A 12,434-nucleotide genomic window follows, 5' to 3' on the forward strand; every position below is an offset into this window, starting at 1 on the left:
ATCAATTCAGTGAGCTGTATCGCCATCTAAAATGCCTCTTTAATTCCATACACTTAACAAATACAAACATAAAACAGATTGTCTGTGTGCAATATCCAAGTGAAATAACGTTTCAGACAGTAGGTCACTGTAAAATGAGGTTAATCAATGAATCAAATTAAAACATCTCTAGAGGTTACCAAGTTTCTGTCTCAGTTGGTCGTTGCCATGTGACTGCATGGCAGGAGCTTATATCAACATGAAGGTTACAGGTTACTTCCCTCCAGGACCATGTATGGTGACTGGTATCTCTGTCCTGTCCTGTCCTGTCCTGTCCTCCTCTACCTCTCCCAGCTGTATGGTGACTGGTATCTCTGTCCTGTCCTGTCCTGTCCTCCTCTACCTCTCCCAGCTGTGTGGTGACTGGTATCTCTGTCCTGTCCTGTCCTCCTCTACCTCTCCCAGCTGTATGGTGACTGGTATCTCTGTCCTGTCCTCCTCTACCTCTCCCAGCTGTATGGTGACTGGTATCTCTGTCCTGTCCTGTCCTGTCCTCCTCTACCTCTCCCAGCTGTATGGTGACTGGTATCTCTGTCCTGTCCTGTCCTGTCCTCCTCTACCTCTCCCAGCTGTATGGTGACTGGTATCTCTGTCCTGTCCTCCTCTACCTCTCCCAGCTGTATGGTGACTGGTATCTCTGTCCTGTCCTCCTCTACCTCTCCCAACTGTATGGTGACTGGTATCTCTGTCCTGTTCTCTTCTACCTCTCCCAGCTGTATGGTGACTGGTATCTCTGTCCTGCTCTCGTCTACCTCTCCCAGCTGTATGGTGACTAGTATCTCTGTCCTGTCCTCCTCTACCTCTCCCAGCTGTATGGTGACTGGTATCTCTGTCCTGCTCTCCTCTACCTCTCCCAGCTGTATGGTGACTGGTATCTCTGTCCTGTCCAACTCTACCTCTCCCAGCTGTATGGTGACTGGTATCTCTGTCCTGTCCTCCTATCTCTCCCAGCTGTATGATATCTCTGTCCTGTCCTCCTATCTCTCCCAGCTGTATGGTATCTCTGTCCTGTCCTCCCATCTCTCCCAGCTGTATGGTGACTGGTATCTTTGTCCTGTCCTCCTATCTCTCCCAGCTGTATGGTGACTGGTATCTTTGTCCTGTCCTCCCATCTCTCCCAGCTGTATGGTGACTGGTATCTTTGTCCTGTCCTCCTATCTCTCCCAGCTGTATGGTATCTCTGTCCTGTCCTCTTATCTCTCCCAGCTGTATGGCATCTCTGTCCTGTCCTCCTCTACCTCTCCTAACATACCCTTTACATAGTAGACAGTAGACGAATAATCAAATTTAAGTGCTTACCCTTTAACTATCACGTGCTACTACTTACCCACTGTTAAAAGTTTGGTATTTTGTACCCCAAAATATAGTTGATCTAAAATCAAACCAACATCCATATTTATGTTTCCATCAACACCCCAACTAAGTTGTGTTACCTCGGCTCATTCCAGGGGGAGCTAGTGATGTAGCAGAAACAAAAGAACCCCCTGCAGCATGCAGCTCATAGGTCCTAGTGAACAAACAAAAACAATAACAAGTGGCATCTTTTAAGACAACAGCAGAAGGCAGGTTGTGATGGGGAGGTGTTCTGAGGTCAGACGTATGCTACAGCGGTGACTGTGGTTGGACAGATTGGACTGGCAGAGTGGTGTCAGAGGGCGCCAGGGAGTGTGTGTCATATGACCTGGCAGCAGCTGGCCTGAGAGGTGCACAGGAGCCCTTCTCTAGGGCTGCGCTGGATGTTCACAGAGATGCTCTTTTCACACAGAGGTAGCTGGAGAACATTCTTTTTCAGGTTGTTCAGCTTGTTATTCTCCTTGGTGGCCAGGGCCAGTTCGCTAAGTGCTGCTGCCGTTTGGTCTGTGTATGACCGTGGAGTGTTGACAGCAGTGGTGGGCAGAGCGATGGTGTCTAACTCCAGGTCCAAGCTGCCGTTGGAGCCGATGCACATCTTCCAAGAGGACCTCTCCTGTGTCTTGACGCTGCCAGCTGACAGGCTGCTGGACAGACTATTGGACAGGTTCTGAGGGTCTATGATGAACTGGCCCATCCCCCCTGCCAGGCCGGGGCCTCCACTTCTCCCCCTGTGCTGTAACTGGGAGCTGAGACACAGGCTCAGGAGCTTCAGGCTCTCCACCAGCTCTGCTGCCCCGGGGCTGCGGGAGGCACAGTGTCTCCGCGTGGACCCTGAGCCTGAAGACGAGTGGTTACTGCTGCCGTTAGAACAACTTGAGGGGGAACCCTGTCCCTTACCACCTCCCCCCCCACTACTACCACTCCCTCCATTGTCATTACTCCCCCCACCTCCCCCTCCAGGAGGACTGCCCCCCTCCCCGGGGGGTTTACTCTGCCCTCCACTGCTCCCTCCACCATTTCCCCCTGAGTTTCCAGGCGGGCCCTCACTGCTGTCCCTGCGGTTCCAGCTGTAGGTGAAGCCTGTGTCCTTGTCCAGACGCCGGCGGTGGCTCTCGGAGTCGTCGTCGCTGGTCTCTGAGCTGGAGCAGGACGAGCCGCGGCCTTGGCTCTTGCGGCGGTGATAGCGTTTCTGAGTGGTGCCCGGCGACCCGGCCGCTGCAGCAGCGATGTTCATCTTTAGCCGGCTGAGTTTGGGTGGCAGGCCCTCGTCCATGTCGAAGTCGTCGTCTGACTCACCCTCCTCCTCAAAGATCTGGTTGAGGACTGGGGCACTCTTCCTGGAGGTCAGCCGGTTGGTGATAGATGGAGCCTTGCGACGCAGGATCACTTGTGTGGACAGAGGGGACGGGTCCTCTTCCTCCTCTTCATCCTCCTCCACTCTGAACAGGCAGCTGCGCTGCTTGGCTGAGGAGGTGGAGGGTGTGGGGGCCGTGGCCCCAGCTCTAGGGGGCCCAGAAACGGGGGCAGGGGCACCGGAGGCCCCTGCGTTGCTCTCGTCCCTGCGGAGCTCCAGCAGGCCTTTGGTGCGATGTCCGTTGAGAAGGCTCTCAGCGCTGCGGGCGGGGGACTGGGGACCACCAGCGTGGCAGATGGAGGAGGCTGCCAGACTGTCCTCGATGTCCTGATGCATGTCAATCTTCGTCGGCCAGGACTGCCTGGAGGGGCAGAGAGCAGACCAGAGTTACCCAAACTATTCCCCTGGTTAGTATACGCTGGAATGACTTTATATAGAGTCAGAGGAGAAAATAAACTAAGATAAAATAAACAGTATGATCTTAGAATGAGGTCAGATGATTCCTGTGTAATCCAGTCCTGAACTGCTGAACCTGACTGAACAGCTCAGTGAGTCAACATTCTTCTAATGTAGAAGGTCCTTGTTGACATGGCAGAGTGAGAAAACAAACAGAACAGAGCACTGGGGATCTCTCTCGACGGAGCCCGGGCATGTCCCAGCGGCACGCAATCTAACACAATTAATCCCATGGTAGTCCTGCCTGCCGGGTGCATGTGTGACCCTCCACGCTGCTGCATGGCGGTGGAGGCTGGGTCGGGTCACCACAGGGCCCTTAGTGCTGCTCTGACACCATCCTAGTTAATTCAGCCAGGCTTTCAAAAGGCGTAACTACAGTAGAATCTCTCAGACACACACCTCAGCTGTGTGACACTGCTCAGACTCCATTCACTCTCAACCTCAGACGACCCTGACAGACTCTACAGACAATCCCTGAACTACCTGATGAAGCTCAGCTTCAGCCCACGATGGCACAGAGAGCGAGAGAGCGCGGGGGCACTATGCTAACACACTTAGTATTCGCCCTCTTGTCCAGGTCACTGTTTTGGGCATATATAAACTGGCATGCATGATACACAGTAGACTGTTGTTATTCCTAAAAATAATTGAACCACTATCAGAATGTTATTTCTGTTATGATGCCATGTTGCCTGATGCCAGACGCTGACAGTGTTTGTGTTAAAATACAGAACAACCCTGAAAAACTATGTGGTGAATGGAGGAGCGCAGGCCAGTAGAAACAGTAGATGTAGAGACCTGTACTGCTGCACTATACATGACAGTGGATTTGACTCACATTCTGCTCCTGCACCCAGGGGGCCACGACCCAGCAGATAAAAATTGGGCCTTTTCCCTCCGAGCACCTGTTTGGCAATGGGTTTCTGGCCAAATGGGTTACAGCAAGCAGGCCAGGAGGGAGCAGCTTTAGCCTGCATGCGTTTGATCTCTCCTCTTCCTCCAAAAGGAGTGGCTCCCTCTCTCTGCTTCTCTCTCGGAATATCAAAGCCAGACTTCCCCTTTCTAGGTCACTCCAAAGCATTTACTGCAGTCAGCCTTAACAACACATGTCACCACGTTGAGGGATCACATGACCAGAGGGGGCGGGAGGGGAACCAGACCATGAGGAAAGGACAGCATGGGTTCTCCTCCTAATGCACGGTCAACGACACCAAGCAGAGCTGCACCCAAGAGGTCAATTACCGTCAGAGCCTTGGCTGCTTCTTCCTCCTAGTCATTGAGTCGGCGTCATTATGACAATCTGAATGGCCCCAATAAATGGATGAGTGTGTGTGTAGCAGGCTATTAAACAGGCATTGGTATTGCAGTTAGAGTGGTTGGATCTGGTGGGTTTCATCTGGAGGGGATAGTTTTGGTGTTGTGTGTATGCGTCACATGCGTGTGTGTGTTGCATGTATGAACAGTTAAATTCGGAAGTAGTCTGCATTTGTTATGGAGGTTTTGGAGCAGTGGCTTCTTCCTTGCTGAGCAGCCTTTCAGGTTATGTTGATATAGGACTCGTTTTACTGTGGATATAGATATTTTTGCACCTGTTTCCTCCAGCATCTTCACAAGGTCCTTTGCTGTTGTTCTGGGATTGATTGGCACTTTTAGCACCAAAGTACGTTAATCTCTAGGAGACAGAACGCGTCTCCTTCCTGAGCGTTATGACGGCTGCGTGGTCCCATGGTGTTTATACTTGCGTACTATTGTTTGTACAGATGAACGTGGTACCTTCAGGCGTTTGGAAATTGCTCCCAAGGATGAACCAGACTTGTGGAGGTCTTCAATTTTTTTTCTGAGGTCTTAGCTGATTTCTTTTGATTTTCCCATGATGTCAAGCAAAGAGGGACTGAGTTTGAAGGTAGGCCTTGAAATACATCCATAGCTACACCTCCACTTGACTCAAATGATGTCAACTAGCCTATCAGATGCTTCTAAAGCCATGACATCATTTTCTGGAATTTTCCAATCTGTTTAAAGGCACAGTCAACTTAGTGTATGCAAACTTCTGACCCACTGGAATTGTGATACAGTGAATTATAAGTGAAATAATCTGTAAACAATTGGAAAAATTCCTTGCGTCATGCACAAAGTAGATGTCCTAACCGACTTGCCAAAACTATAGTTTGTTAACAAGACATTTGTGGAGTGGTTGAAAAACAAGTTTTAATGACACCAACCTAAGTGTATGTAAACCTCCGACTTCAACTGTATGTGTTGCATGTGTGTGTGTCACCTGAACTGGGCCTTGATGTTGCTGGGGCTGGAGGAGCGTGTCTGGACCTCCTTCTCCTGTTTCTCTCTCAGGATCCTCTCAGCCAGCAGGAAGTAGGTGGCAGTGATGTGGTTGTACTTGTTGGTCTCCAGGGCTCTGGAACAAACACCATGGACAGAACATGTTAGGACAGGCTGGGAGAGAAGGCCAAGAGAGGGTTACACACCCACACACGAGAGACAAGTACGGTATGTCAACAGGCAAGTCACCGCAGAGCAAACCCAATCACGTCGGCATTTGACATATCTAAAATGTAACAAAGCAACATCACAGGTTCTAACCCTTCGTTGCCCTCTAACCCCTCTGGAGTCAATGACAGTAGGTGGCTGATTCACGTCCCTCAACAGCCTCTGGGATTCCTCTACGCTGTGCTAATGAACAATCAAGTGAAATCCTCAGCCAAGTGCTGTGGTGTGTGTGTGTGAGAATGTAAATGTCTGTCTGTCAGGTGGGAGGTGGGGGCTTCAGTGGGACAATCTCTTGAATGCCTGGGAAGTGGGGATAAATCCTCTGGCGTTTACTCAAGACTCCCTGTATCCCTCTGCTCTCTCCTCATCATCAGTAAAGCCCTTCAGACAGGGTTAATATCTCTCTGCTCTCTCCTTATCATCAGTAAAGCCCTTCCTTCAGACAGGGTTAATATCCCTCTGCTCTCTCCTCATCATCAGTAAAGCCCTTCCTTCAGACAGGGTTAATATCCCTCTGCTCTCTCCTCATCATCAGTAAAGCCCTTCCTTCAGACAGGGTTAATATCTCTCTGCTCTCTCCTCATCATCAGTAAAGCCCTTCCTTCAGACAGGGTTAATATCCCTCTGCTCTCTCCTCATCATCAGTAAAGCCCTTCCTTCAGACAGGGTTAATATCCCTCTGCTCTCTCATCATCAGTAAAGCCCTTCCTTCAGACAGGGTTAATATCTCTCTGCTCTCTCCTTATCATCAGTAAAGCCCTTCCTTCAGACAGGGTTAATATCCCTCTGCTCTCTCCTCATCATCAGTAAAGCCCTTCCTTCAGACAGGGTTAATATCCCTCTGCTCTCTCCTCATCATCAGTAAAGCCCTTCCTTCAGACAGGGTTAATATCCCTCTGCTCTCTCCTCATCATCAGTAAAGCCCTTCCTTCAGACAGGGTTAACATCCCTCTGCTCTCTCCTCATCATCAGTAAAGCCCTTCCTTCAGACAGGGTTAATAAAGAAGGCCAGTGTGTGTCTGTGAAAGACGGCTGGCAGCAGGCCTGCTGCTTTAAAGTGGAGCCAGTATGTGTGTTTCAAATCACATCCATGATTCATGTTCAGGGTAGGAGGCTAAGGGAGGGCTGCTGTTGGGTTCACATGCTACAGTTCAACACTCTGGTCTCTTATCTGCTGACTGAGTCCCCTCAGATGTTCAGGTTCAGTTATATGCGTTAGTAGTACTGATGTCAGTGGTGAGCGTGACACAGAAACAGGTTTGGTGGGTTGCAGAACCCGCAATATGAAAAGGACAAATGAAGAGCAGACTAAGGAACATCATTCATGCCTCCACAGCAAATGGCACAGTCGGTCAAGGCAAAATGCATTCTGTCAAATACCTCGTCACTTGCACAAGATTAACGGCCATCTGCAATTGTGTGTGTGTGTAGGTTAGGTCTGTGGCGGTCATTCAATTTTGTCATCTGGTGATTGTCATGCAAATAACTGTTGGTCTCATGGTAACTGACCGTTAATTAACATAAACATGTTTAGCTGAATAAAATATAAAGGATATTTTCTCCAAACCTTTCCAAGGGTGTGTGCTCATGCTGCTGTTCTGTGTTGAGCGGTCAACAAAGAAACTGGTCCTGCTATGTGCTTCATTTAGAGTTATTTATGAGACTTTAGCTGTGATATAAAACATCTAAACATAGAGCCTAATGTTGGTACATTTTAAAGACTACATGATGCGACTAAGGATTTGAAAAAAGTTGCATGAAAGGCATGAACTCTGTTCTGTTTCTTGCACAGGCTGCACACACTTCATCAGTCTCTCATTCACAATTTTACAAGCTCTTGATAATATTGACTATTCTCAATTTAATCCGGTCTTTACATACAGCCTACTAATATTCTTTTTGATTTGGAATGGCACACAAAAAACCTAAATGAAATCCGTAGCCTGCACTGGAACAGTGGAATGGAGGTTAGGTGTGGCGCGTCCATAAGGCTCGGGGAAGCTTTCTCTAAAGTAAATAAAATGGCCAAAACTACATAGCCTAATTAGCCTTACCTCGTCTATAGAGAAATAAATCAAATCATTCAAAATAGGCTACTGTCACACTGCTTTGCTTTATCTTGGCCAGGTCGTAGTTGTAAATGAGAACTTGTTCTCAACTGGCCTACCTGGTTAGATAAAGGTATAAAAAAAATCATGATTTGGCCAAAGAGGATCATTAGCTAAAAAATAAAAAGATGGATTGTTCTAAATCGCATTACCTACAGTTGGAAGGAAAGGCAGCGTGTGCAATTTGGGCAGATTATTGTTGAGTTGCGACTGTCTGAAAAGTAGAGAGGCCAAGCCAGGCATATCGCAACATTCAAAATACAATCGCGGGAAAACAGATTGGAAAAACAAATTGTTGTTGCTGTAAAGAGAAGACGAGGAAAATACTCATTTGTCCTTTAGTTATCACATCCTCAACTTAACTGAGCGAACAACAGTAGAGCCTATTCTATTGGCACCAGCAGAGACAGAGCAATATGTCTGGTGAGTGCACATTGTGCAGATTGACTATTTATCATTGTCGGGTCAGTGCTACTTTAAAGTTAGTTATTGGACAACAGTTTCCTGCTCCACTTTAGATGGACGTCATATTCTATTTGTCTCCCCTGATAGTAGGATCATTATATGGACAACGACGTTTTAATGGATTGTTCCTCAGTAATTGTAATTTGTCATTAAAAAATATTCTGCTAATGTCTCCAGTCATATAAAGTGTAATAAAACTGCATAAAATGTGTTTATAAAAGACCACATTTTTCCCATACAAAGAATAAACCTATCTGATAGAGCCTAGGTCTACTCTACACTATATGCACTCAGCCATGCATTTAACCTGTCTTTTTGGCAAACAGTGATGGAGTTATATTATTAGCCTATGACTGTCCAATCCACTCATCACATTATGAATAATAGGCCTCTTACATCAGTCTGCAAATGCAATGATGCTTTATTATAGAGGTGCACTTTTATGGTGAAAATGTGCTACTCACACCACTCCTATGTATACCAGGTAGACTACACAGGTTGGAAAGAGGATTAATGTGCTACTCACACCACTCCTATGTATACCAGGTAGACTACATCGGTTGGAAAGAGGATTAATGTGCTACTCACACCACGCCTATGTATACCAGGTAGACTACACCGGTTGGAAAGAGGATTAATGTGCTACTCACACCACTCCTATGTATACCAGGTAGACTACACCGGTTGGAAAGAGGATTAATGTGCTACTCACACCACGCCTATGTATACCAGGTAGACTACACCGGTTGGAAAGAGGATTAATGTGCTACTCACACCACACCTATGTATACCAGGTAGACTACACCGGTTGGAAAGAGGATTAATGTACTACTCACACCACGCCTATGTATACCAGGTAGACTACATCGGTTGGAAAGAGGATTAATGTACTACTCACACCACTCCTATGTATACCAGGTAGACTACACAGGTTGGAAAGAGGATTAATGTGCTACTCACACCACTCCTATGTATACCAGGTAGACTACACAGGTTGGAAAGAGGATTAATGTGCTACTCACACCAAGCCTATGTATACCAGGTAGACTACACAGGTTGGAAAGAGGATTAATGTGCTACTCACACAAAGCCTATGTATACCAGGTAGACTACACCGGTTGGAAAGAGGATTAATGTACTTCATTTTAAGAACTGAGCAATAAACCTAGCAGCAGGAGAAAGCTGGGATCTTCTTTTAAATAGTGGCCAGTCAAAACTGTTTTCACACACAAGATTGCGCAATGACTGAGCTTATAAGAACATGTTTCACTAGGTTCTGTGCTCTGTAGGCTCTGTGCTCTGTAGGCTCTGTAGGCTCTGTGCTCTGTACTCTGTAGGCCCTGCAGGCTCTGCAGGCTCTGTAGGCCGTAGTGCTCACCAACCGTGTTGCAGGGCTCCTATAGAATAGGCTATGTGCTCACCAACCGTGTTGCAGGGCTCCTATAGAATAGGCTATGTGCTCACCAACCGTGTTGCAGGGCTCCTATAGACTAGGCTTAGAGTTATTTCTACGTTAGTTGTGATAAAAGCTTTATCAAAACATATGGGATTTGAAAAAGTTGCAAAAAGGCATGTGCTATTTCTTGCCTTAGACGGCACCCACTGGGTATCATTCACAAGTGATAATATTGTCACCCATTAGACTATTCTCAATTGAATCTTGTCTTTACATATTTTAAATAATATAAGTAGGAAATTCATTCAGATTTAGAATGGACCATTATCATGCACCTGTCTAAAGACGGGGGGGAAAATACATGTCATCACATCAATAGTGAATGGAGGATGCTTTTCCCACGGTCCATTTTCATGCGAGCCAGGTAGGCTACTCCTGTTGTAAAGAGAAGCAATGTGCTTAATATCAGGGAAGTTGAGAATTAAATATAGTAAGCCTATAGAAAGCTGATGGGATCCTCTTAAGAGGCCATTAAATCTCAATTTGAATAGCCTATAGAAATGTCGCGCAACACGAGCTCATGATTTTCTATTGCATTTGCATTGATGTCAGAGTGGATAGAGGGACAATAGAACCCTGAGTACCAGGCCATTTGGACCTGATGGAGGGACCGTAGAGCCCTGAGTACCAGGCCATTAGGACCTGGATCGACCGTAGAGCCTTGAGTACCAGGCCATTAGGACCTGGAGGGACCGTAGAGCCCTGAGTACCAGGCCATTAGGACCTGGAGGGACCGTAGAGCCCTGAGTACCAGGCCATTAGGACCTGATGGAGGGACCGTAGAGCCCTGAGTACCAGGCCATTAGGACCTGGATCGACCGTAGAGCCTTGAGTACCAGGCCATTAGGACCTGGAGGGACCGTAGAGCCCTGAGTACCAGGCCATTAGGACCTGGAGGGACCGTATAACCCTGAGTACCAGGCCATTAGGACCTGGAGGGACCATAGAGCCCTGAGTATCAGGCCATTAGGACCTGATGGAGGGACCGTAGAGCCCTGAGTATCAGGCCATTAGGACCTGATGGAGGGACCGTAGAGCCCTGAGTATCAGGCCATTAGGACCTGATGGAGGGACCGTAGAGCCCTGAGTACCAGGCCATTAGGACCTGGAGGGACAGTAGAGCCCTGAGTACCAGGCCATTAGGACCTGATGGGGGGACTGCAGAGCCCTGAGTACCAGGCCATTAGGACCTGTTGGAGGGACTGTAGAGCCCTGAGTACCAGGCCATTAGGACCTGATGGAGGGACTGTAGAGCCCTGAGTACCAGGCCATTAGGACCTGATGGAGGGACCGTAGAGCCCTGAGTACCAGGCCATTAGGACCTGATGGAGGGACCGTAGAGCCCTGAGTACCAGGCCATTAGGACCTGATGGGGGGACTGCAGAGCCCTGAGTACCAGGCCATTAGGACCTGATGGAGGGACCGTAGAGCCCTGAGTACCAGGCCATTAGGACCTGATGGGGGGACTGCAGAGCCCTGAGTACCAGGCCATTAGGACCTGTTTGGAGGGACTGTAGAGCCCTGAGTACCAGGCCATTAGGACCTGATGGAGGGACTGTAGAGCCCTGAGTATCAGGCCATTAGCAAGTTTGGTAGGCTACTAATGACCATCAACAGCATCAGAGCACAGTTTTAGAAAAGCCTAGTTCCTGAGACTCAACGGTCATGTGGAATTTGACTGCAGTCACGACTTGTGACCGTCGGTGTGGTGGTAATACGATCACCATAACAGCCCTAGTATAGGTACATGTTTGTATACCTATACATAAAGAAAGAAACTGCCCTTTTCAGGACCCTGTCTTTCAAAGATAATTCGTAAAAATCCAAATAACTTTACAGGATCTTCATTGTAAAGGGTTTAAACCCTGTTTCCCATGCTTGTTCAATGAACCATAAACAATTAATGAACATGCACCTGTGGAACGGTCGTTAAGACACTAACAGCTTACAGACTGTAGGCAATTAAGGTCACAGTTATGAAAACTTAGGACACTAAAGAGGCCTTTCTATGGACTCTGAAAAACACCAAAAGAAAGATGCCCAGGGTCCCTGCTCATCTGCGTGAAAGTGCCTTAGGCATGCTGCAAGGAGGCATGAGGACTGCAGATGTGGCCAGGGCAATAAATTGCAATGTCCGTACTGTTAGACACCTAAAACAGGACTGGCAAAAAGTGCTCTTCACTGACGAGTCGCGGTTTTGTCTCACCAGGGGTGATGGTTGGATTCTGGTTTTATTGTCAAAGGAATGAGCATTACACCGAGGCCTGTACTCTGGAGCGGGATCGATTTGGAGGTGGAGGGTCCGTCGTGGTCTGGGGCGGTGTGTCACAGCATCATCGGACTGTGCTTGTTGTCATTGCCTGCAATCTCAACGCTGTGCGTTACAGGGAAGCCATCCTCCTCCCTCATGTGGTACCCTTCCTGACATGACCCTCCAGCATGACAATGCCACCAGCCATACTGCTTGTTCTGTGCGTAATTTCCTGCAAGACTGGAATGTCAGTGTTCTGCCATGGCCAGCGAAGAGCCCGGATCTCAATCCCATTGAGCACGTCTGGGACCTGTTGGATCAGAGGGTGAGGGCTAGGGCCATTTCCCCCCAGAAATGACTGGGAACTTGCAGGTGCCTTGGTGGAAGAGTGGGGTAACGTCTCACAGCAAGAACTGGACCCCCCTTTTGACCCCCCCTTTGTTCAGG

General features: G+C 48.1%; 1 protein-coding gene across 2 annotated transcripts in view; it reads right to left on the reverse strand.

Moving 5' to 3' along the window:
* Positions 1-721: 721 nt before the first annotated feature.
* Positions 722-12,434, reverse strand: part of LOC110507598 (SNF-related serine/threonine-protein kinase) — a 58,599-nt gene continuing 46,886 nt past the window's right edge. For both annotated transcript variants that reach the window (XM_036966418.1, XM_036966409.1), the window contains exons 5-6: positions 5,481-5,615; positions 722-3,107 (exon numbers count right to left, since the gene is read on the reverse strand). In XM_036966418.1, the coding sequence (XP_036822313.1) occupies positions 1,712-3,107; positions 5,481-5,615 (1,531 nt within the window). In that variant the 3' untranslated portion in view covers positions 722-1,711. The remainder of the gene's footprint in view (positions 3,108-5,480; positions 5,616-12,434) is intronic.

The sequence above is a fragment of the Oncorhynchus mykiss genome, chromosome 3 (assembly GCF_013265735.2).
Source record: "Oncorhynchus mykiss isolate Arlee chromosome 3, USDA_OmykA_1.1, whole genome shotgun sequence".
NCBI classification, from domain to species: domain Eukaryota; kingdom Metazoa; phylum Chordata; class Actinopteri; order Salmoniformes; family Salmonidae; genus Oncorhynchus; species Oncorhynchus mykiss.